General features: G+C 56.5%; 11 protein-coding genes across 11 annotated transcripts; 7 read left to right on the top strand and 4 right to left on the bottom strand.

The window, feature by feature from the left end:
- Positions 1–383: 383 nt before the first annotated feature.
- Positions 384–1,882, top strand: png1 (the record flags this gene model as incomplete). Its single annotated transcript, XM_064800630.1, has 2 exons — positions 384–1,368; positions 1,425–1,882. The coding sequence occupies 2 exons, from the start codon at positions 384–386 to the stop codon at positions 1,880–1,882; spliced, it is 1,443 nt and encodes a 480-aa protein (XP_064660581.1).
- A 751-nt stretch (positions 1,883–2,633) lies between these two features.
- On the bottom strand, positions 2,634–5,816 carry WDR6 (WD repeat-containing protein 6; the record flags this gene model as incomplete). The annotated part of the gene is made up of 1 exon (XM_064800631.1): positions 2,634–5,816. One exon carries the CDS (start codon positions 5,814–5,816, stop codon positions 2,634–2,636), a length of 3,183 nt encoding a protein of 1,060 aa, XP_064660582.1.
- A 188-nt stretch (positions 5,817–6,004) lies between these two features.
- Positions 6,005–8,259, top strand: LTR77_003375 (uncharacterized protein; the record flags this gene model as incomplete). Its single annotated transcript, XM_064800632.1, has 3 exons — positions 6,005–6,113; positions 6,180–7,718; positions 7,772–8,259. 3 exons carry the CDS (start codon positions 6,005–6,007, stop codon positions 8,257–8,259), a joined length of 2,136 nt encoding a protein of 711 aa, XP_064660583.1.
- Positions 8,260–9,093: 834 nt separating this feature from the next.
- On the top strand, positions 9,094–9,532 carry LTR77_003376 (uncharacterized protein; the record flags this gene model as incomplete). The annotated part of the gene is made up of 2 exons (XM_064800633.1): positions 9,094–9,158; positions 9,211–9,532. The coding sequence occupies 2 exons, from the start codon at positions 9,094–9,096 to the stop codon at positions 9,530–9,532; spliced, it is 387 nt and encodes a 128-aa protein (XP_064660584.1).
- Positions 9,533–9,936: 404 nt separating this feature from the next.
- LTR77_003377 (uncharacterized protein) lies at positions 9,937–11,278 on the top strand (the record flags this gene model as incomplete). Its single annotated transcript, XM_064800634.1, has 2 exons — positions 9,937–10,193; positions 10,249–11,278. The coding sequence occupies 2 exons, from the start codon at positions 9,937–9,939 to the stop codon at positions 11,276–11,278; spliced, it is 1,287 nt and encodes a 428-aa protein (XP_064660585.1).
- Positions 11,279–11,331: 53 nt separating this feature from the next.
- On the bottom strand, positions 11,332–12,804 carry LTR77_003378 (uncharacterized protein; the record flags this gene model as incomplete). The annotated part of the gene is made up of 1 exon (XM_064800635.1): positions 11,332–12,804. The coding sequence occupies one exon, from the start codon at positions 12,802–12,804 to the stop codon at positions 11,332–11,334; it is 1,473 nt and encodes a 490-aa protein (XP_064660586.1).
- Positions 12,805–13,218: 414 nt separating this feature from the next.
- LTR77_003379 (uncharacterized protein) lies at positions 13,219–14,529 on the top strand (the record flags this gene model as incomplete). The annotated part of the gene is made up of 2 exons (XM_064800636.1): positions 13,219–14,398; positions 14,489–14,529. The coding sequence occupies 2 exons, from the start codon at positions 13,219–13,221 to the stop codon at positions 14,527–14,529; spliced, it is 1,221 nt and encodes a 406-aa protein (XP_064660587.1).
- Positions 14,530–14,871: 342 nt separating this feature from the next.
- On the bottom strand, positions 14,872–15,167 carry LTR77_003380 (uncharacterized protein; the record flags this gene model as incomplete). The annotated part of the gene is made up of 2 exons (XM_064800637.1): positions 14,872–15,013; positions 15,079–15,167. The coding sequence occupies 2 exons, from the start codon at positions 15,165–15,167 to the stop codon at positions 14,872–14,874; spliced, it is 231 nt and encodes a 76-aa protein (XP_064660588.1).
- Positions 15,168–15,870: 703 nt separating this feature from the next.
- PYK1 (Pyruvate kinase) lies at positions 15,871–17,570 on the top strand (the record flags this gene model as incomplete). Its single annotated transcript, XM_064800638.1, has 3 exons — positions 15,871–15,991; positions 16,054–17,182; positions 17,234–17,570. The coding sequence occupies 3 exons, from the start codon at positions 15,871–15,873 to the stop codon at positions 17,568–17,570; spliced, it is 1,587 nt and encodes a 528-aa protein (XP_064660589.1).
- Positions 17,571–17,711: 141 nt separating this feature from the next.
- Positions 17,712–18,072, top strand: LTR77_003382 (uncharacterized protein; the record flags this gene model as incomplete). The annotated part of the gene is made up of 2 exons (XM_064800639.1): positions 17,712–17,741; positions 17,815–18,072. 2 exons carry the CDS (start codon positions 17,712–17,714, stop codon positions 18,070–18,072), a joined length of 288 nt encoding a protein of 95 aa, XP_064660590.1.
- A 1,040-nt stretch (positions 18,073–19,112) lies between these two features.
- Positions 19,113–20,818, bottom strand: LTR77_003383 (uncharacterized protein; the record flags this gene model as incomplete). The annotated part of the gene is made up of 3 exons (XM_064800640.1): positions 19,113–19,763; positions 19,816–20,414; positions 20,470–20,818. 3 exons carry the CDS (start codon positions 20,816–20,818, stop codon positions 19,113–19,115), a joined length of 1,599 nt encoding a protein of 532 aa, XP_064660591.1.
- Positions 20,819–21,212: the final 394 nt, after the last annotated feature.

Genomic DNA, 21,212 nt, shown 5'->3' on the forward strand with positions numbered 1-21,212 from the left:
TGCGCGGCAGGCCAGATTCAGTGCTAGCGTCGTCTGAACTCGTCAGCTCGAGGGCAAGACGCGTGGATGCAGAGGCCAACCCTCATCCACCCCGTTATACTCCTCCTCCACCCCTCCGAGACGCCAGAATCTGCCCACTACACCTCTACCGCCGTCGCCGTGAGCGAGTTTGTCGAGTATCGCGACCGGTTGACAGTGCGCGACGACGACATCGAGGCGGGCAGAGCAGGAACCCGAAGGCTTGTGCAGGCTGTGCATCCGAGCTGCGCCAACCCCAGAACAGCGCCCGAAGACTTTCGCACAATACCTCCGCCGTCCCTCTTCCACCTGCCGCCCACACCCTCTCATACGGCCGACCACCACCGCACGCCAGAATCGCAAATATGGCAGACAACAATGGCGTGCCTCGCCGAAAGCCCGTCCCGAGATCGCAATCCTCGCAGCAGCCATTGCCCGAGACCTGGGCCGCCGACCTGACATCCCAATTCCGCCGAACCCTCTCCACCAAGCGCATGAACCAGCTGAGCAGTCGACCGGGATCGCAGAGACGGCGAGTCGTCGTCGACCCGCAGCAGCAACAACCGCCTTCCCAGCCAGCCACCGACGCATCGAGCCATGCCCCTCCACCCTTACCCTCGAGAGCCGCCCCACAACCACCACAATCCGAACCACCACTTCCACCGCCTCCCTCATATTCGTCGCTCAAATACCTGCCCATCGTACCTACACCCCCAGCCGATCCGAAGTCCTTCCGCTTTCGGAACATGCTGCTCACGCTCTCGGCTACACCGTGCAAGTGGGAGAACCCTGGACTACTCGACGAAGCGCTATCCGTCGTGCCATTGGAGCGCATATACAACGAGGCGCAAGAAGAGTCGGACCTGTTCGAGGCAGAAGCTCAATCATTGGGACCAAACACGAAAGCGGCATGGGGCTACCAAGACTGCGTCATCCGCGCATTGCTGAAGTGGTTCAAGCGCGACTTCTTCGAATGGATCAACAACCCCCGATGCTCTACCTGCCGGTCACCGACTGTTGCGCACGGCATGGCGCATCCTTTACCGGATGAACATGCCCGAGGTGCAGGTCGCGTGGAGCTGTACAAGTGCGCCAACATGCAGTGCCAGTCTTTCGAGCGCTTCCCACGATATAACGACGCATTCGTTCTGCTGCAAACAAGAAAAGGCCGATGCGGCGAGTGGGCAAACTGCTTCAGCATGCTCTGCCGAGCCATGGGCGGGAGAGTACGATGGATCTGGAACGCAGAAGACCACGTCTGGACGGAAATCTACAGCGTCCACCGCAAACGATGGGTGCACGTCGACTGCTGCGAAGAAGCGTGGGATGCGCCCCTCCTCTACGCCAAAGGTATGTTTTGCGCTTCAAAGTTTGCCACCACATGCAGCCACTAACTCTAATCCCAGGCTGGGGCAAGAAAATGTCCTACTGCATCGCCTTCAGCGCCGAAGGCTGCGTCGACGTCACCCGCCGCTACGTGCGCAACCAGACCGAACACGCCGTCCCGCGCGCCAAATGCCCCGAGGGCGTCCTGGCACACATCGTGCAAGAGATCAACTCGCTGCGCCGCAAGGACATGGAGAAGAAGCAGCGCTTCCAGCTCAACGCCGAGGACATGAAGGAAGACGCCGAGTTCCGCAAGAACATCATCGAGGCGCTCGCGTACGACATTGGGCGGTTATCGCCGGGTGGTGAGGATGCGAAGGGCGGGAAAGGGGGACGGAGAAGCGAGCGCGGGGATCCCGATGCGCAGAAGGCTGCGGAGGGCCGGCAGTCGGGGGCGAGAGAGTGGGTGAGGAGACGAGGCGAGGGCGGGCCGAATAATGCGGCGCAAGACCAGGGTCGGGAACAGAGGCAGCAATGAGACACGACACCTCACCTCCCCGACCTGCGACTGCGGAGCGTACGACACACCACACCATCTCGACCACGATCTAGCTCCGGCGCTTCTGTGGCTTAGCGGCACTTTCGATTCTTCCTACAACATCATTACGATTCGGACATTATCATTACCACTTTTACTCCACGGCACTCACTGGAAGGACTTTCTCCTATGTCTTACACCACACACATCGCGCACTCGCAATAGCTTGGAGGGGAGGGAGTGCGCGGCAAAATTCAAGAATATCATAACTGGATTGACGGCGTTATTGATGTGATGCATGACGGTATGCATATTGCACGGGTCACGGGGGTACTGTGCCCCCGTACTGGGAGCCGACGGGACTTTTTTGACGACCGCTTGGGATGGGTTCATGGGACATGGGGCTTTCGTTTTTTGGTTTTGGCGAGGCGTTCTCACCGGGGTTCATGAGTTTATTAAGGCGGCGGCGGCGGCTTTTGGTGTTTAGTGTCTAGTGTTCTTTTGGGACTGGGAATGGGGACGTGGTGGGTGGGTGGGTGGTGATACCATGTGCATGCATTGGGGATTGGGGGATTTGGGTTGGGTAGAAGAAGTAACCTGAAAGGTAGATGTTTGGGTGGTGATGAGGGGGGTGAATAAGAAGAATATCGAACTGTTCAAATCATCTTATCCTGCTCCACTGTACAGTCTATGCCGTCCACCGCGCCGCGCTTCTAAGGAGGTACATGTACATGTACGATGCCGCCGTCCTCTACAGTAGCAATGACGGCGGCACCCGCCACACCCCCATCCCCACCCCGGCACCCAGGACCCCCGTCCCCCCGCCGGGGAGTCTACACACCTCGACCCCCGAGACGTCCGCCACCGCTGTGAAGACGTCTTGTAGCTTTTTCACTTCCATCCATTCTCCTTCTACCGTGCCTCCTGCCGTGCCGGCGAGCTGAGCTTTGACTGAGATCGAGATAGACCACAGTTTGAGGCGCTGGTCTATACTCACTGACACCAACCGGAACTCCGCCGTTGTGTCGTTGGTGGGTATAAGCGCGAGACCGGTTACAGCAGCCGCGTGCGCGCGGCGGAGGATAGAGGTGTGGAGTTGATTGTCGGAGGTGAAGAGGGAGAAGGCGATGGCGTTGTCGTCGCCGCCTGTAACCACTAACCGATCGCCGTCTGGGAGGGTAAAGGAGGTTGTGGCGAGGATGGCGTTCTGGTGGACGCGATGTCTGGACGTCCAGCGGAGGTGGGGTTGCGGGGACCAGTGCGTGATATGGCCGTCCGTCGCTGTGGTTAGGAAGTCGTCACCTTGGCTTGGAAGGGGAATGATGTTCGTCAGACAGGCGATTAGATAGTCTGCTGAGGCGAGGAGACTCCACGTCCTACCCGCGTAACGCCAGATTTTGACCGTGGAATCCGAATACGCCATCCGCACCACAAACCCCTCCCGCTCCTCGCTCACCTCGAACCCCATAACCCGCAAATCCGACCTCCCGCTCCTCGGATGCTTCGACTCGCACACGACGCCGAGATCAACAAACGGCAATCCCGCTTCGACACGCCAGACGAAGAACTCCTCGAAGCCGCCGGAGGAGAAGAGGTAGTGTCCGTTGGAAGACCATTGCAGGTCCTGGATGCCGGTGTTGTGTTTGCGGAGCGTGTGGATGCATTCGAACTCGTTGGTGTTGGCGAGGGTGAAAAGTTTGATATCCGTGTCTTCGGCGCCTGTGGCGAGGATCTGGCGTGCGGTGGATGGAGGGGTGATGGCGAGGGCTTTGATCTCGCGGCCGTGGTTGCCGGTGTTGAGGAGGTCGTAGGGGAGGGACGTTTGGGTTTCGCGGTAGACTTGTGATGCTTTGGTCCAGATGAACGTGCCGCCGGACGCGGTGGGTTGGAAGGTCCAGTTGCGGTGCGCCCCGCCGCAGTCGACGGTCATGATTTCGCGCTGGGCGGAGATGGAGTAGACGGTGAAGTGCTTGCTTTTGAAGCCCCAGACCCAGACATCGTTTTCGGGGGTGATATGTAGGGCCTCGATGTTGGGTCCGAAGGGCAGTAGGAGCTGGTGCAAGAGGCGGATCTCGACGCCCGTGGGATGGAAGAGCATACGGTGTATGGCAAAGGTGCCATCACGCCCGGTGGAGAGGACGTAGGTCTGTCCTTCATCGGCGGCGGTGGTGACGCAGCGAAGAGACGTTACTGCCTCTCTGCTATGCAGTTCGTCGAACACGTGGACCGGCGGAACAAAATCCGGCGACCCCCCACTGAGAGCAAAGACAGCCATGGAGCCATTTCTCGCTCCGAGTATGGCATAGCGTTCGTCTCCCGTCGCATAGAAGGTAAAGCCTGTGACGATGAAGCCGACAGGAAGGGCAAGTGTTGCATCTGTAGCCGGCACGTCCGCAACACTTCCATTGCAGGCGTCGAGCGAAAGCAGCCTGGCTGAAGTCTCACCTACGGTCGTGATGAGCAGGTAGACTGTGTCGGAGACATCACGGCAGGCGAACAATCCAGCCGTCTTTCTCTTAGTCTCCGCAACTTTCGACAGCTGCTTAGTGACCGATCCGTACGCATAGACGCAGCCGTCCATACCTGCCAGGAATGCAGCATCAGCGACACTTTCAACGATCGAGTACCCTCGAAGTCCAGGGACTGGCTCGGAGATTGAGGAGACCTTCATGTCTCCTGTAGAGGACAGGTCCAACAGCAGTATTCGTCCTTGCCATGTTGTGGATACCAGAGTATCATGGCCAACGAAGCCGTACGATTTCAAGGTATCATCATTGTCCAAGGCTTCAAGTAGCGATCGAGAGCATTGAGAGGTCTGGCCAGCGTTGTAGAGCGCAATAGCACCATCAGCACCACCAGTCGCGAGCATCCCAGCAGCCGTAGAGGCGATCGTCCAGATGTTTTTGCCGGCATGAGCTGTGGCAAGGTTGGCTTGCTTCAGGGCATACGGCAAAGGGTCGCTCCCAAATTCAGCTGTTAGATCCCACTGAATGCAAGACGCATCTTCTCCAAAAGACCGGATCGTTTTCAAGGCGGAGTCTGCTCCCACAAGACCAAACCGTATGTGCCATATTCGAGAGATATGTCCCATGACCTTAGCCATCAGTGGAGGAGCCGTACTGTTGGCTTGTTCAGGCTTTGCGTTGAACCCAGTCTCGTGCTGGATCTGCGTAAGGGCTGGGCTCCTGGCAGACAAATCGGAGACACCCCAGAGCTTGATGTTACGATCATCGCTACAGCTCGCCAGTAGCCTCTGCTGCTCTCTTGAACCGGGGAGGAAGACCCATGGTGAGATTTGAACACCGAAGACAGAACCAGCGTGAGCAGGGAAAGTGAAATGAATCTGGCTCTCTGCGGACCACTTGCCTGAGAATGCTTCGAGGGTGGCAGACCATAGAATGATATCGCCGAACGCTGTGCCGGCAGCAATGAGACATGTGGAAGGACTCAGCCATTTGACATGGGCCGAGTACAGGATGCAATTAGACCCGGGTATGAGACGTTCATGAGAGGTACTTCGGCCATCCTCATTGGCATCTCGGAATGCGTTCAGCCACAATGCATTGTGAGCAGTGACTACTGCCACAGTCCTTGAGGCGTGAGCAAAAGATGCATCCAGGATCCAGTCCTGGACATCAAGGACCTCGTGAAGCACAACGTCGAGCTTGGAGCCGCTCCATCTCACGTCGAAGCGTCGACATAGTGACCCGCCGCAGAGAAGTCCTGTCGAGGAAACGATCAATCCTGTCGAGGGAACCTCCTCGTTCAGAATGATCCCATGTATGGCCTGCCTTTTGAAGACCAATTGCGTTGCGACCAGTGTTTTGTCCGCGATTTGGTACGCATGCAGGTAGTTACCTTGTCCCGCAAGTAGCACACTGTCATTGTAGAAGGCGAGCGCTGTCACCGGCACATGGTGATTTTCATGCTGCATGTGAACAGAATGAAGTTCTCGAAGAAGAGGCTGAAGTTCGAAGAGGACTCATTTTGTCTGCAGGGTCCGAGCATCGGAGCATGGGCTTGCCGCAGCGCTGAGTGAGGGCGGGCATGCTGTGAAACAAGACAAGATATGAGGCTATTCGAACGTCCTGTCGCACATTGAAGAATGCTTTTCGATACAAAATGCCTTTTCACTCTCACCGGAACAACCAGAACCTCCCCAATCTCGCAGCCGGCATTGTTCAATCCGCAGGAGCAGGAGCCATCGCCGCCCCCAATCTCCAAAGTTTAGGTTGGTGCTAATCAGGCTGTCCAACGGTCAAACGATGAGAACTGATCGCAAGACTCCGCACAATAGCCTCCGGAACGACCAACGCAGGTACGGACACCTTCGTCAACGCCAATGACTCGATAGCCTACGGAAGAAGCGGCCAGGGCCAAGGAGACATGGCCAACAACCAGCTCCACTCCAACAGCAGACTCGGCCTCGATCCGTCGACAGCGCCGCCAATGTCGGCGCCAGTGACGACCGACCAGCCCTTCAATACTCCACGGAGAACACATACGCAGAGACAGTCGGAAGACTTCCGCATACCTTCGAACGCACCACCCTTGCAGCAGACCTATACCCCTCAGCAGCAGCAGCAGCAGCAGTCATACGAACAACCGCCCTACTCCGCAGGACCAGCATTCAATGTCCAGCAAGCCACACCACAGAACTCCCATTCTTCAGCATTCGGCGTAGTCCCTTCGAACGCAGGTTTGTCGAACGTACCCGGCGCTTTACAACCCGCTGGCGGTGCACAGCGACCGAACCCTTCCTCCACCTACTCTGCACCTAACACCGTCCCGACAATGCACATACATACGAATGCGCAACAATATACCCAACCTCCTTCTCGGCAAGGTACCATGCATAGCCACTCGCGAAGTAGTCCTTCAGGAATGGATGGCGCGCAGAGATATATCCCTTTCAACCAAACCCCTACACAGACACCAATCACCTCGAATCCGAAAGCATACAATCTCTCACACACTCAAACTCCTACTGGTCCTTCCCACAGTCCTCTGAACCTCACCGATATTCGATCACGAGCGGTCTCGGACGCCAACGATGGTGCGGCTGGCACAACGACGCTACTGAGCTATTCTGACGCTCCCACGAATTCGAATTACCTTGCACCTTTCCCGACCTACGCATATGACTGGTGCAAATGGCCATTGCTGAATGGCGGCAGTGGGGCAGGGAAAATGGCAGTGGGAAGCTACCTTGAAGATCCGCACAATTTCATACAAATCCTGGACACACACATCACACCTCAAGAGGTGACGTCGCCCGGAGGCGTGCCATATGGGTTGGAGTATACGAAGGTGGCAGAGGCGACCTGCGCATACCCCGTGACGAGGATACTATGGGAGCCGCCAAGCTCGCAGAAGCAGAGTACGGATCTGTTAGCGACGAGCGGTGATCATCTACGATTATGGAGTCTGCCGCAGCAATCTTCATCCCAACTTCCCGGGAACAGTATCAATCGAAGCGCAACATCGAACACGAGAGAACAGCCGCCGCAGAAACTGCAGCCCCTGGCGTTGCTCTCGAATAGCAAGACTCCTGAACATACCGCGCCTTTGACCTCGCTGGATTGGAACACCCTTTCTCCCAAGCTCATCATCACCTCATCAATCGACACCACTTGCACAATCTGGGACATTCCTACCTTGACAGCGAAGACGCAGCTCATCGCTCACGACAAGGAGGTCTTCGATGTGCGGTTCTGCGCAGGCTCAGTGGATGTATTCGTTTCATGTGGGGCAGATGGCAGTGTGAGGATGTTCGACTTGAGAAGTCTGGAGCACTCGACCATCATCTACGAGCCCGCAGAGAAGGCTGACAAATGTGAGTAACTCCGAGACTGACGAGTTTCAGCATTTCGCTGAATTTGTCTCTAGCATCATCACCTAGCTCATCCTCTCCCTCCAAAACACCAGGCGTACCTGCGCCTCCTCTACTAAGACTAGCAGCCTCACCGCACGACGCCCACCTCCTCGCCACCTTCGCCTCCGACAGCAACCTCATCCGCATTCTCGACGTCCGACAACCCGGCGCCGCTCTGCTAGAACTCCGCGGCCACCAAGCTAGCCTCAACACCATCGAATGGAACCCCAGCCGAAGAGGCATGCTCGCCTCCGGCGCCGACGACAGCTTAGTCCTCGTCTGGGACCTCCTCAACTCCAGCAACCAGCCCGCAGTCCCTGCTCTGAACGGCAACAGCGCTGCGCAAGGCGCCGAGGTGCAGTCGAAAGGCCCTGCAGCGAGCTGGCGGTGCGAGTACGAGGTCGCGAATGTTTCGTGGGCGCCGCAGAGTGCGCTGACGGGCCAGGGAGGGGATTGGCTGGGCGTGAGTGCTGGGAGAGGGGTTTGGGGGATCAAGTTATGATGATGATGTGGTATGAGTATCTGGTGTATATGGCAGAGCGACGAAAAGGGCCAGGCATGGACGACGATGCGTTTTTGTGATGTAAGCGTGGCGTTTGATGGGTTCGAATCGCGGTATCGTAGCATTGCTGTAGCCTTGAATGCTCCTCCAATGCGCTGTTGTCAGTTGCCGTCGTCCCGCTGCTGTACTTGTTGCAGCTAGAGGTCTACTCATATGCATTCGGCCCGTGTCCTCGCTTCCTGCCGTCGCACGTCCCAACTCATCCCGGTTTCCGAAGGAGTGGAAGAAACAACATCACTTCTTCATCGAAGTCACACTTTCTGGTATTCTTTTAAGCATCTAATCGGAATTGGAAAGGTTGGGAAGTCTCGACTATGAAGTCGATTATCTCTTTGCTGGCTTTGGTGGGCTTGGTGGCCGCGCAGAAGATCAACTTCTCAGGAGGGACGGGGACGCGTAGCTTATGGGTATGTCGCTTTATTTTCGCGTCGTGCTTCGAAAGACCTCAAAATCAGTCTTGAGCTACTCTGTTGCATGAGTACGCGTTGCTATGCTGGCAACGCGACGGTTTGAGAGTTAGGAGATACCTTAGCGTGTAGATGGATTTGGAGGCAAGGGACGAGGAGTGATATGAGCAATGCTAAGATGATCTCACAGATACCATACAAAACCATCACTGGTGTCCCACAGGCTTCCATCTTTGCTATCGTAAGTTTCACCGTCCATGCCGAACGCATTGGCATCCACTGACCAGCTCAGGACCCCGACAACAACCGAACGACATACGTCCTCCACTGCCCAACCGCCCAGCCAGACTGCGATATTGCACCTAAGATGACTTTGACCGAAGGCACGGATCTGGCCAGATGGACGTCCTCGACTTCAGGCGCCACTTCAGGGTATGCCTCCAACCCAGCTGTCCTGGCCTTGAACTGTTCTAACCCAGCACAGCACCGTCGTGATCGATTGCCCACTAACAAACACACCCGTGACATGCAACCAGAATGCTCACGATGGTGGACAAGTTCGGCAGACCCAAGCAACGGTCGCTGCGAGCGATATCTCGTACCAAGCAGTTGATGTTACCGCTACCAGAAAGGACAAGAAGGACAAGAAGACGACCGAGAAGAACGCCAAGCAGACTGTCAAAGAGACGACGACGGTCACGCCTACGCCCACGAGTGAGGGCGGAGCCGCAGAGATGACTGGCAGGTCGTGGGTTGGTGCGGTTGGTGCGGTGGGCGCTGGGGTTGTTGCGTTGGCTGCGCTTTAATCATATCCCTTGGATGTACTGAACAGAGTTCTCGTTCTTGGAGGTCTTTGGAAAATAGCATGCGTACTGCGCGAGCGTGAGGCTGCATGCTTCGCGTGAGGAGGGACGGAGATTTGGGACAAGCTTGTTGTATCATGACTGCTCGCTTCGAGACTGTATAAACACCATCATCTCATGAGAGAGCGACGATTTCCTGGGCCATCGAATTTTTGTCCTGCTGGCAATGGATGTGCACGTAGTCGTTGTCTCACAAGCGACTTCGCTTGGCAAGCGCGATCTCTCATATCTACTCTTCCTCTTGCCATATACAAATCTCAACAACCCTGTGCGGGACACGCAGCACACGAGCCACTAGAGTTGAGCCCAGTACCGGGTGAACATGAACATGAGACTTCTAACAAAGCATGCCGGACCCAGAGCCTTTTTACGCGTTCACCGTTCCTTCGCTCGCCGATGACCTGCCTCTACAATGTCGCGTCTACCATCCCAAAACTTTCGGAGCCCGTCTTCAGCCTCAGGATGAGAGACATTCGCGACGTCGAGGAGCGATTGTCGCGCACCCATATGCCCCGCTTGGGGGCTGCTATGACGACCCTGTTGTGCTTTCTGTTGCAGAGACTCTGTTAGGCGAAGGATATGTGGTGGGCACATTCAACTTTCGGTATCGTATTCGTGAACAACGAAATCCAAATTGCTTGCGCTGACAATAGCTGCAGAGGAGCAGGCGAGTCCGGTGGCCATACTACATGGTCAGGCAAGGCAGAGCAAGACGACTATGTCTCCTTGGCTGGCTTCATGATCAACTACCTCCGTGGGCTGGCGATTACGCCGGATTCGGATCAACTTGAGCCCATTCAATCCATCACAGATATGAGCGGCAAGGGCACTTCCACTATTTCCACTACACTCAACAACACTACAGCAGTCCAACTCATATTGGGTGGCTACTCTTACGGCTCGCTAATTCTCGCTCGTTTGCCGCCCGTCCAAAGCATTATTCGACGCTTTGAGGACGCCCAAACCGGCACCGCAGCAGCAGAGATAGTGCTCCGCGCTAAGACCATGGCAGAGCAGAACAGGAATGCTTTGCAGGAAGCCGAGAGCCCCGCGACACCACAACGAGGACGTCAGCTCGATCCCAACGACGTGGCCACAAGCCCCCGCAAGCGCGTGGGTGCATCGCCGATCGTGTTTGGAGGAGAAGAGAGCGATCCATCGTCACGACGACGCAGTCGAGATTCTAGGCGAAGCAACGACATTGTTCGAAAAAGCATTGAGACTCCTAGACGCATCAAAGCGCATATGAGAGGGTCGAGCTTGCCAGCGAAGAACGGCGTCAAAGTCGAGACCACATCAAATCCTGTAGCGGCTTCACCACGTTCTCCTGCCCCTGCTCTGACTGTGAGATACCTGGTCATATCGCCCGTCCTGCTACCTTTCACCAGCCTACTTCTACCCCCTGGACCGCCCTCAGTATTCGCTGGCTTACGCAAGCGTTCGGAGGCAGACACCCATGCTGGTGACTTGTTTATCAAGAACCCTACTTTGGCGCTCTTCGGCTCATCCGACGTGTTAACGGCCAGCAAGCGTCTGAAGGCATGGGCAGAAAAGCTGTCCGCTTCTCCGAAGTCGAGCTTCACGTGGGAAGAGATTGAGGGAGCTGGTCACTTCTGGCACGAGCCGGGAGTGATGCAAGCTCTGCAGGAGAAGATCAAGACATGGGTCGCCAATGAAGTTGATAGTTGAACGATGATATTGGTTACGATGCTAGGATCTAGGCTGAGGAGTCGCGAACAGCATCACTCCGAGTCCAAGTCATGCCTGGAGAACAGTAGCTCAGGGTCGGGATCATCTTCTGGAGCCACGCCATTGCTGGTGTGCCTCCTGGCCGTCGCGGAGCTCTGCGCTGATGCCTGCAACTCATCTTCCGAACCGAGATCGAGATCATGATCAGGAGACGCGCTCTGCGCTGCATCAGGCTGCTCGTCTGAAGGCTCCTCTGATGCGCTTTCACCTCCCAAGAGCAGTCTACCTTGCTTAAGAGCGTCTATCTCAGCACCGATGGCGGCGATAAGGAGATTCCAATTACGCTCTCTTGCTAGCTCGAACTTCTTTTGCAGAGCGGAGATGAGCCGGTCCATTTGTTCCAGCACCTCGTGGCTACAGCGTTGATCGTGCTGCAACGGCGAGCTGCTAGCCGAGAGTCCGGGAGCCGTACGCTCTTCGGCTTGTTTGGCCATATCCATGCGCAGAGTACGTTCGAAATCCGAAATCGAAATCACCGCTTCTTTCCACATCACTGCGCCTTCGTCGAGAGCTGTCTTCTCAAGTCTCACGCTCTCACGCTGCTGCTCGGACATGCTCCGCTCGTCGCTCCAGTACTGCTTGGCCATGTCGAGGGTCCGGCGCTTGGGAGGTAGCTGCCATACCGTCGCAGATTGAGCGTCTGACTTTCGCTGGGGTGTTGGGGTTCCTGGATTCGTCGAGAGGTATTGCTGCACTTCCTCCTCCAGCAGCCGCAGACTTGACGTATACGATGCCATCTTCGCCTGAACCGCGTTCTCAGCAGCCGCGACCTCTCGCAACAGCTTTCTTTGACGTGCCTTCATGTCCGCCAGCTGTAGCTCCACGTGGTTGATCTCCTCCTGCAACACATCTGCTTCCTGCCGTAGCCTCTGACTGCGCACGGTGTCCTCGTTGGAGTCTAGATTCTTAGACGCTTCCCGCAGTCGTTGCCTCTTCTCCTGCCATCCATCGATCTTCTCAATCGTCTGATCTCGCGAGCGTACCTCATCGTCAATATCCTCCAATTCCTCTGCTTTGACCGTAGACAGCGCGACAATAGAGTTGTGGATGCCCTTCCTCGCGCTTCTAACACCAGGTTTCCGTCGAACGCTAGTTCTTGCAGAGGTGCTCCGTACACTTTGCGCAGTAGGTGTTGTGCTCCCGTTCGACGCCCGATCATCAATCAAGCCGGAGACGCCGGACTCCAGTCCTCCCAGTAGGCCATCTGCTTGCGCGTCGAGGAGGTACTGTAGATCTGCTTCTAGCTCGCTCTGCCGGTCTTGCTGAGGCGTAGGCTTTCTCATGACCACGGGTTGCGCCGCATGTCTTTGCGGAAGCGCGTAGGTGCTTTGGACGATGGGCGGAGGGATGACAGAGGCGGCCATAGGCGAAGGAGTCCTCCAGCGCGGCAGCTCGTGGCTGGAGCTGGAGAGGCGGTCATTTTTGCGAGAGCCGCCCCGGGAGAAGAGGGATCTGGTGTTTGACATGGTGAGTTTGTATCCCACTGCAGGAAAAGTAAATGTCCTTGGCCTACCTCTCCATGGTCTTGAGGAATGCTGCCTACACAGTGTCATGCGACCAGATGAATCGGTTCGGACTTCGCTCAGAAGTCATGCTGCGCCGGTGGCATAGGTCTGTGAAAGTATACTGGAGGGGGGTTGTCTCACTTGTTCGGAGCATGTGACAGCGACTATTCTGGTCATGATGGTGGATAGCCTGTCTCAGGTAGCTTGACCAACCGAGGTGTAGCAACCAACATGACCACCACTCTTCCTAACCTAACATTTAGTTGTCAAAAGACGATTCAAGCTTCCAAACTGGCCATCGCTCACGGACATCTTGCTTCAACCAGGTCCTCATCGCCCTAACATGTGAGCACAATGGTTGCACGCCTCGCTACCATGGCCTCCAAGGACCCATCACCTTTCCTGCTACTCCTCCCACCGGCTCCCTCACCTCCAAATGCGCCGGCACTGAAAGCCGCCTTCGGGGACACCCTCAGTCAAGTACTGAAAGAAGTTGCCTCCCACTCCTCGGAGTCATCCAAAGCAGCAGTCCTCGAGATCGCCTTAGCTTGCCCTCACCTTGTCAACCAGGCCCAGACGCCCCGAGCGGATCTTTACGATGAGACGCAGACACTGCTGGCAGCTGTCTACAAGCTGATATGCACTATCGCGGCCAAGGAACATGTTAACATCGAAGACCAGGATGGGGTTGACGTTCGCGTCTTGCTGATTGCCTGGTCGCCGGACATTTCGAATGAAGACCTACTAAAGACGCAAGAAGGAGCACCGTATGGCCCCGTCATTGGAATGTTGAATCTGGCACGGTCACAGAGATCCTGGCAGTACGCTTTCGGCGTCGAGTCAGAATCAGGCGAGAAGATGGTGCAAGCATTCGTCGCCGCAAAAGGCAGCGGCGAGTCCTTCGACAGAGTCCGGAGTGGCCCAGTCCTCATCAACGACTCGAACCGCTCGAGCAATCAGAGCGCCGGCAACGAGACCTCAACATCCTCCACCACCGAATCTCACATCAAACACTCCCACGTCGCCGTAGGCGGCACCTTTGACCACATCCACCTCGGCCACAAGCTCCTCCTAACCATGACCATCTTCGCGTGCGATCAGCTCCGCCTGGGAACCGCCGAGCAGCAAACCGCCACCATCGGCATCACAGGCGACCAACTGCTCGTGAACAAGAAATACGCCGAAGTGCTCGAAGCATGGGACTCCCGCTTCGAATCCGTCATGGCTTTCGTCAACGCGCTCGTGGATTTCCAGACACCCGGTTCCTTCGCGCAGAGACAGCTGTTCAAGCGAAACGATCCCGGTCCGAATGGGAAGGTCTGGGGAACGGCGTATCCGGTGGAGTTTGTGGTGAAGTGCACGGAGATTCAGGATCCGTTCGGCCCGACGATTACGGAGGAGCAGATTTCGGCGCTGGTGATTTCGGCGGAGACGAGGAAGGGAGGGGATGCGGTGAATGAGAAGAGGAAGGAGAAGGGGTGGGCGCCGTTGGAGGTTTTTGAGGTGGATGTGCTGGATGCGGAGGAGGGAGGGGAGGTGCAGGAGGGGTTTGAGAGTAAGTTGTCGAGTACGGCGATTCGCGAGAAGTTGGCGAAGAAGAGGCAGAGCAGTCTTTAGAGACTAGTACCTGTGATGGCTGGGCAAGTCACCCTGACGGCTGGATACGTTGGAACGATGGGCGCTTGAATTTGAGAACGAGATGAGACGAGACCATGATACACAGAAGTACTTTGAAGGCGCTTCTCAGACGTTCTCGCTTCAATAAGCATTCCACCCGCCTCGAAGCAGCATCTGAGTGAGGAGTTCGGCCGATTGACACGCCACGCCTCAGACCCCTCAAAACGCCTGCTCTCCCTCGTAGCCAAGCGGAATCCGTAACTGTCCTCCCTCCATCAAATGATCCTGCCGACAACGCCGTGCATCCCGTCCTCTTATTGCAGTACATCGTCGTCCATATCCCCACGCGAGTCTGTTCAACCCCTACCCGAATAACAGTCCTCTCCCTCTCCCTCCTCCCTCCATACATGATCATCTCCTCCGCTCAAAGTACCCACTCGAACTCATCAACGCGACGCTCTGATCCATAATCGTCTCGCCCACCCAGAGGTAGTTCTCCACCCACTTGCGCAGATTGGGCGTCTCGCTGAAGGAGTCGGGTTTGATGCTAGGGCTGCGGTATTGGGATCATTATAAACACGAGATGTTTGTTTTGATTGAGGGGAGAAGGGGACTTACGTGAGGCCGGTGGAGCGCTTGACGCCGGCGAGGAAGGCGGAGATGAGGACGGCGTCGAAGGTGTAGTGGGCGAGGCGGCCGAGGACCATGGTTGCTGTTGTGTGATGGGGGAGGTGGTGGTGGTGAAGGGGGCGCGATGCGCCGGGTTATGTGGTTTGCGCAGGGAGCGGGTGGGTGCTTCCCCTTGCGCGCTGGGGATAGTGTGCTGCTGGAGGATGCTGGATGGGATGGCGGAGGAGGAGCGGCGATGAGGTTGGAGGGTGGAGTCGTCGTGTGATGCTTGGTATACGGATGCAGCCGAGATCTTATCGGCAATCAGCAGGGTCCAGAAAGGCTATTTTGATGCGAATGAGAGCTCGAGGTTGATGGATTGACAGGTCTTCAATTGAGTGGATAACGATATTCAAGAAGCTGGCCCCATTCTCCCCGTCTCTTAATGAGCGACGTAATAGCAGAAGTAAGCGTATCGGTATTGCTTTTAGAGTGGTCCAGGAGAAGTGGGATGCAATGAGGGCGTTGAGGCCAGCCACGAGGGAGGGAGGTGGGGCTGGAAAGCTGGCTGAGATTCACAAAAAACTCCCTTCAACGCATCCAGCTCTTTCACCGACTCGAGTAGTCTTCTCACGTCGTACCAATAACTTCACACCACTTGTTCGACCTCCCTTCTCCGCTATTTGACTCTCTACTACCCACCCTTCTGTGCCTCACTGCACGTGAGCCCGAGAAAGAAGGAGCGGCTGACAGGCGAGCTGAGAGCTTCATACCAGGAACAACCTCCAGAAGACAGACAAGATGGGTGACGCATACGCCCACCAGACGTACGGCAAGACGCGCACCGAATGGATCGCCAACCTCGACACCGAGTACACGCCCGCGCGCGTCTACAGGCGCACCAGCATCATCTGCACCATTGGTATGTCCATCTCCAGCAGTACTCACGAAAGAAGCTCATGCTAACCACGTACCCGCACATAGGGCCCAAGACAAACTCGGCAGAGAAGATCAACATGCTCCGCAAGGCCGGCTGCAACGTCGTCCGCATGAACTTCTCCCACGGCAGCTATGACTACCACCAGTCCGTCATCGATAACGCCCGCAAGGCCGAGAAAGAGCTGGCCGGTCGCCCTGTCGCTATCGCCCTCGACACCAAGGGCCCGGAGATCCGCACTGGCAACACTCCCGGCGACGAGGACATCCCGATCAGCGCTGGCACGGAGATGAACATCACCACCGACGACAAGTATGCCACCGCTAGCGACAACAAGAACATGTACGTCGACTACAAGAACATTACCAAGGTCATTGAGAAGGGCCGCACCATCTACGTCGACGACGGCGTCCTCGCCTTCGAAGTCCTCGAGGTCGTCGACGACAAGACCCTGCGCTGCAAGGCTGTCAACAACGGCAAGATCTCCTCCAAGAAGGGTGTCAACCTTCCCAAGACCGATGTCGATCTCCCAGCGCTCAGCGAGAAGGACCAGGCGGACTTGAAGTTCGGCGTCAAGAACAACGTCGACATGGTGTTCGCGTCGTTCATTCGCAGGAAGGAGGACATTCTGCACATTCGTGACGTCCTCGGCGACTCCGGCAAAGACATCCAGATCATCGCCAAGATCGAGAACCAGCAGGGAGTTAACAACTTCGACGAGATTCTCGAGGTCACTGACGGTGTCATGGTGGCCCGTGGTGATCTGGGTATTGAGATTCCACCAGCGCAGGTCTTCATCGCACAGAAGATGATGATCACCAAGTGTAACCTTGCCGGCAAGCCTGTGATCTGCGCCACTCAAATGCTGGAGAGCATGACTTACAACCCTCGCCCGACTCGTGCTGAGGTGAGCGACGTTGGCAATGCTGTCCTCGACGGTGCCGATTGTGTGATGTTGAGTGGTGAGACGGCCAAGGGCAACTACCCGAAGGAGGCTGTTTCGATGATGCACGAGACCTGCTTGCTCGCAGAAGTCGCCATCCCCTACGTCAACGCCTTTGACGAGCTGCGCCAGCTCGCCCCACGTCCAGTACCGACCACCGAGACCTGCGCCATGTCCGCCGTCAGCGCGAGCTTGGAGCAGAACGCCGGTGCCATCCTTGTCTTGACCACCAGGTAAGTGGTAGGTCCATCTCCCTCCTAGAAACTGTACTAACGCGAACCCAGCGGCAACTCCGCCCGCCTCATCTCCAAATACCGCCCCGTCTGCCCCATCATCATGGTCACGCGCAACGCCCGCGCCTCGCGCTACTCGCACCTCTACCGCGGCGTCTACCCCTTCCTCTACCCCGAGGCCAAGCCGGAGTCCTTCAAGACCGTCCCGTGGCAGGAGGACGTCGACAAGCGCCTCAAGTGGGGCATCATGAACGCGATCCAGCTGGGCATCCTGAAGAAAGGCGAGGCGGTGATTTGTGTGCAAGGGTGGCGCGGCGGGATGGGGCATACGAATACGTTGCGTGTGGTGCCGGCGGAGGAGGATTTGGGGTTGGATCAGGACGCTTAGGTGGGTCTTTTTCTCTTCTTTCTCTCTTTTTGTCCTTTGTGGCTGATGGGCATGGCTGGGCGGCGGCGGCAAAGATGTGGACTTGTTTGGTCGTGGCGAATTGATCACTTCTATGAGCTGGAAAATGAACGCGGGCCAAATATGTTTGCCGGCATGATTGCGAGCCACGCGGTGAACGGGGACCATCACGGCCTTGCACAACCCACCCTTATCATCCCTTCGCTAACCACCCTTGTCTCTACAGGAAGCCACCAAAGCTCTACGTGGCAAAGCGGGCAACACCCTCGCTGCAGCTGCAGCTGCTACTGCTCACACCGGTCTCTCCGCCACCTCCACCTCTGACATCGACATCAACACCGGCGCCATTCGTATGGACTCCAAGCGCGCTTCTTTCAGCAACTCACCTAACTCCGGCAAGGGCAGCGCGCACGGCAAGCTCGGCGGCCACGACGAGCGATGTCTACCCGGGCTCGATGAGCGCTGGTTCGGTGCGATTGGGTGAGACTTTTACTTCTCTTTCTACTGCTGCTGGTTTCTCTCATCGCTGTGCTGTGTGCTGCGCTGTGTGCTGGGCATGGGTTTGGCGGGCGTTTGGGTGTGGATACGGCGGGTGAGATTGATTGGTACTGTGAATGCATGCATGGCATGATATTGAAACGAGATCGATGGGAAAGTAAGGTAGATATGCGAAATGATACCATGTGATGTGTCGCTATTGTCTGTCCATGCGGTACTCCCCGCTCATTCACTTAATGTCTGCGTGTGCTATTGTGGTCACTATAGCGATGCTCCAATGTTTGCCTGCACCCCCTCACAGTGCGCAACGCGGACCCGAGACGATTCTGCAGCCGTTCGCTTTCTAATCCCTCGCATCCCACGCACCATAGTAGCGATGAAGGTCGCTGCTCCGCCAGCCTTCAAGCCTCAAAAGGCGAAACCTCATCCTCCTGCCCTTCCCAGCGTGCCTACAGAACACCAGCTAGCGCCGCCCCAAACTCACGAGGCGCGATGAAGTGAGGTCGTCGCCAGCGACATACTCACGTCATACCTGGTATCCTTGGCACTGAAGGCGGACGCCCGCTAGCGTCGCCAGCGGTGCAGCCAATCGCGAGGCGGCTGGTGAGGGGGGGGAGAGGGTGAAGTGAGAGTGAAGTGAGGTCGTCGAAACTTCCTTGCCAGCGACATCCTCGCGTCATACCTGGTATCCGTGGCATCGACACTGAACGCCAGCTAGCGTCGTGCTTGTTCTGGCCAATTGGCGTCTGGCGAGGATGAAGTGAGGTCGCTTTACTCCAGTGGCTATCGGATTGATGGGCGGTGGACGTCGTTTATGCGTCCGCGAGTGTGGCGAAGAGCGTGGTCTCGAGGCGGCGGTTGGTGCGAATTAGTGAAAGCGTCTTGCATCCACCGAAGAGCCACTGTCTCAGAGGTAATCGTTGCTCTATGAGCGGCCGGCAAGCAGCGGGTGAGTACGCTGGTCTTGAAGTGCTGCGGCGATGGCTGATCTATGCTTGACATTGCCGTAGGCCATTAGGATGGTGTTCACCGCGCAACGTGCCTGGAAGTCTGACCGACGACCCACTGCTCCCACAGCTTCCGTTTGGCGTTGCTGACGGAGAACCCGTCGTCGTCGATGTCCCCATTCGGCAGGTCGGGGTTGTGAGCCATTTCGTAGGCGAAGAGTGGTGCGGTTGCACTGGTAGGCGAGTCGAGGTTGGGAAATTCTGTAGCGTTGTCTTCGGGTTCGTGCTCGTCGTCCGTACCAACCGCTGAATCGATGTCGTCGTGGTCGTGGTCATGGACATGCCCATTGCTTGTCGTGAAGCTGTTTGAGTTGGTATGGTACCCATTCGTATAATGGCCTTGCTCGCTCGGTCCCGCAATCGTGCTGTCTTCATCATCCTCAGATTCGCTGTCGCTGTCGCTCAGGGCCCAAGGTTGGTCCTCCGGAACCTCGGCGCCTCCTGGATCTGATTCTTCAAACTGCGGCACGTAGCCTATCCGCCTTAGGCTGACCCATTGCAGGCGCGGCATAGAATGCTTGAGACTTCGGAGTACGTCTTTCCACATCCCGCCCTCTTTCAAGTGCACGTCCCTCAGCCGAAGACCTTTTAGCTTCTCGCGGTGGCGAAGTGCGAGGTTGATGATCTCTTCGGCCGTTAGGTCCCAGCCTGCGACTCCGAGTGCGACGAGCTAAGTTGATGAGATTAGCAGGCCGTTATGCCGAGGGGAGCAGACTCCGTACCTTGTCCCATGTTACGTTATGGAACACAGCTTCAAGCGGCAGGCTTACAGGCCGACTTCTTGGAAAGCCAATGTGCACTGCCTGCATATTCTTCGCGCTGGTGAAAACCGTCTTGAACAGTTCGGAAAGCTCAGTCATGTCCTCCCCTAAATCATTGCCTTCGTCGAAAACCAGGGTGAGGCACGTCAAACGAGCGGCCAATATGGACAAAGTCGGCTGTGTCCGAAGTGCAAGAAACTCGACGCTCTCCACACTTTCCACTGGCAGATATAGGCGAGACCAAGGGGCATCAGCTGCCAGCAATGCGGCTCCGATCGTTCTTGAACCATGAATAATCGCAGGAGCCCAGTAGTGGTTGATGAAGTCCCTGACACTGCCGTGGATTTGCACATACTCCCGAAACCGTCGATCCTCTTCTTCCGCCACAGGTAGTAACTTGACGAACTGTAGTGTCTTGAAACTGCTGAAAGCCTTCTTCAGGATGCGCACGTCGTCTCCGGAGCGAATGATCTTCTGCTGCTCACTTGCCTTGCGCTGTAGGCTGGTCACGTTCGCTCTGATTGTTCCGTTCCGGGACACAACAGCGCGCAGGTCCTCCTCTACATGTCTGTTAGCTGCAGGTAGCCTCTCTTGGGGAATGGAGGAGTACCGTACCATTGGAGTAGAAGTAGGGCATGAGGTAGCTGAACTTTTTGACATGCCGTGCCAGATGACTCCAGCCTGCGAACGTTTCCAGCTTATCGAGCCCATCTTCAGAAAACCTCACCTTGACAAGAGTGAAGAGTAAGGGCGCGCCGACTTCTGCAAAGCGGCGACATGTTTCTCTAAACCTCCCAATGTCTCTGATCGAGTCCGAAGACGGCGGCGGGATCTCGAGGCTCTCCACGGAGATGAAGCGGCGGTCATCGATGGGAACTGTCCGTTCTGGATCCGGCTCGATCTGGTCCAATATGTGTTTGAGCAGTTCGTTAGACAGCCGGTGAATGGGAGGGACGTAATCCATTGTATGAAAGAAAGACAGCAGAGTCTAGCATGCGGGGAAGTATTCGGTAAGCATCTTTAGACTGCGAAAGCTAAGGAAGAGGCGTGCTACGCCCGGGTATGCTATACCACGACGCTGATAGCGGATCGAACGTGGCAAAGAGGCACAGGAAAATCGGAAAGCTTCAACCAACCTTTGCAGACTTGCTCGGTCTGCGTGACAGCAGGTTCAATCAGCCTTGGACGTCATCGCCAAGTGGGTATAGCATCGTTGGCCGACCTATACCAACTGTCTGAGACAGCGAGGCGGGCAGAAGCTGGATGCGTTGTCAGAGCCAATGGGGTGGGAGATCCGTCACACAAAAGTCAGGTGACCAGCTGGTGATGTGTACGACCCGAACCGATGTGGGACCAGC

This window comes from Saxophila tyrrhenica, assembly GCF_035928015.1.
Source record: "Saxophila tyrrhenica strain CCFEE 5935 chromosome Unknown scaffold_5, whole genome shotgun sequence".
Classification (NCBI taxonomy): domain Eukaryota; kingdom Fungi; phylum Ascomycota; class Dothideomycetes; order Mycosphaerellales; family Extremaceae; genus Saxophila; species Saxophila tyrrhenica.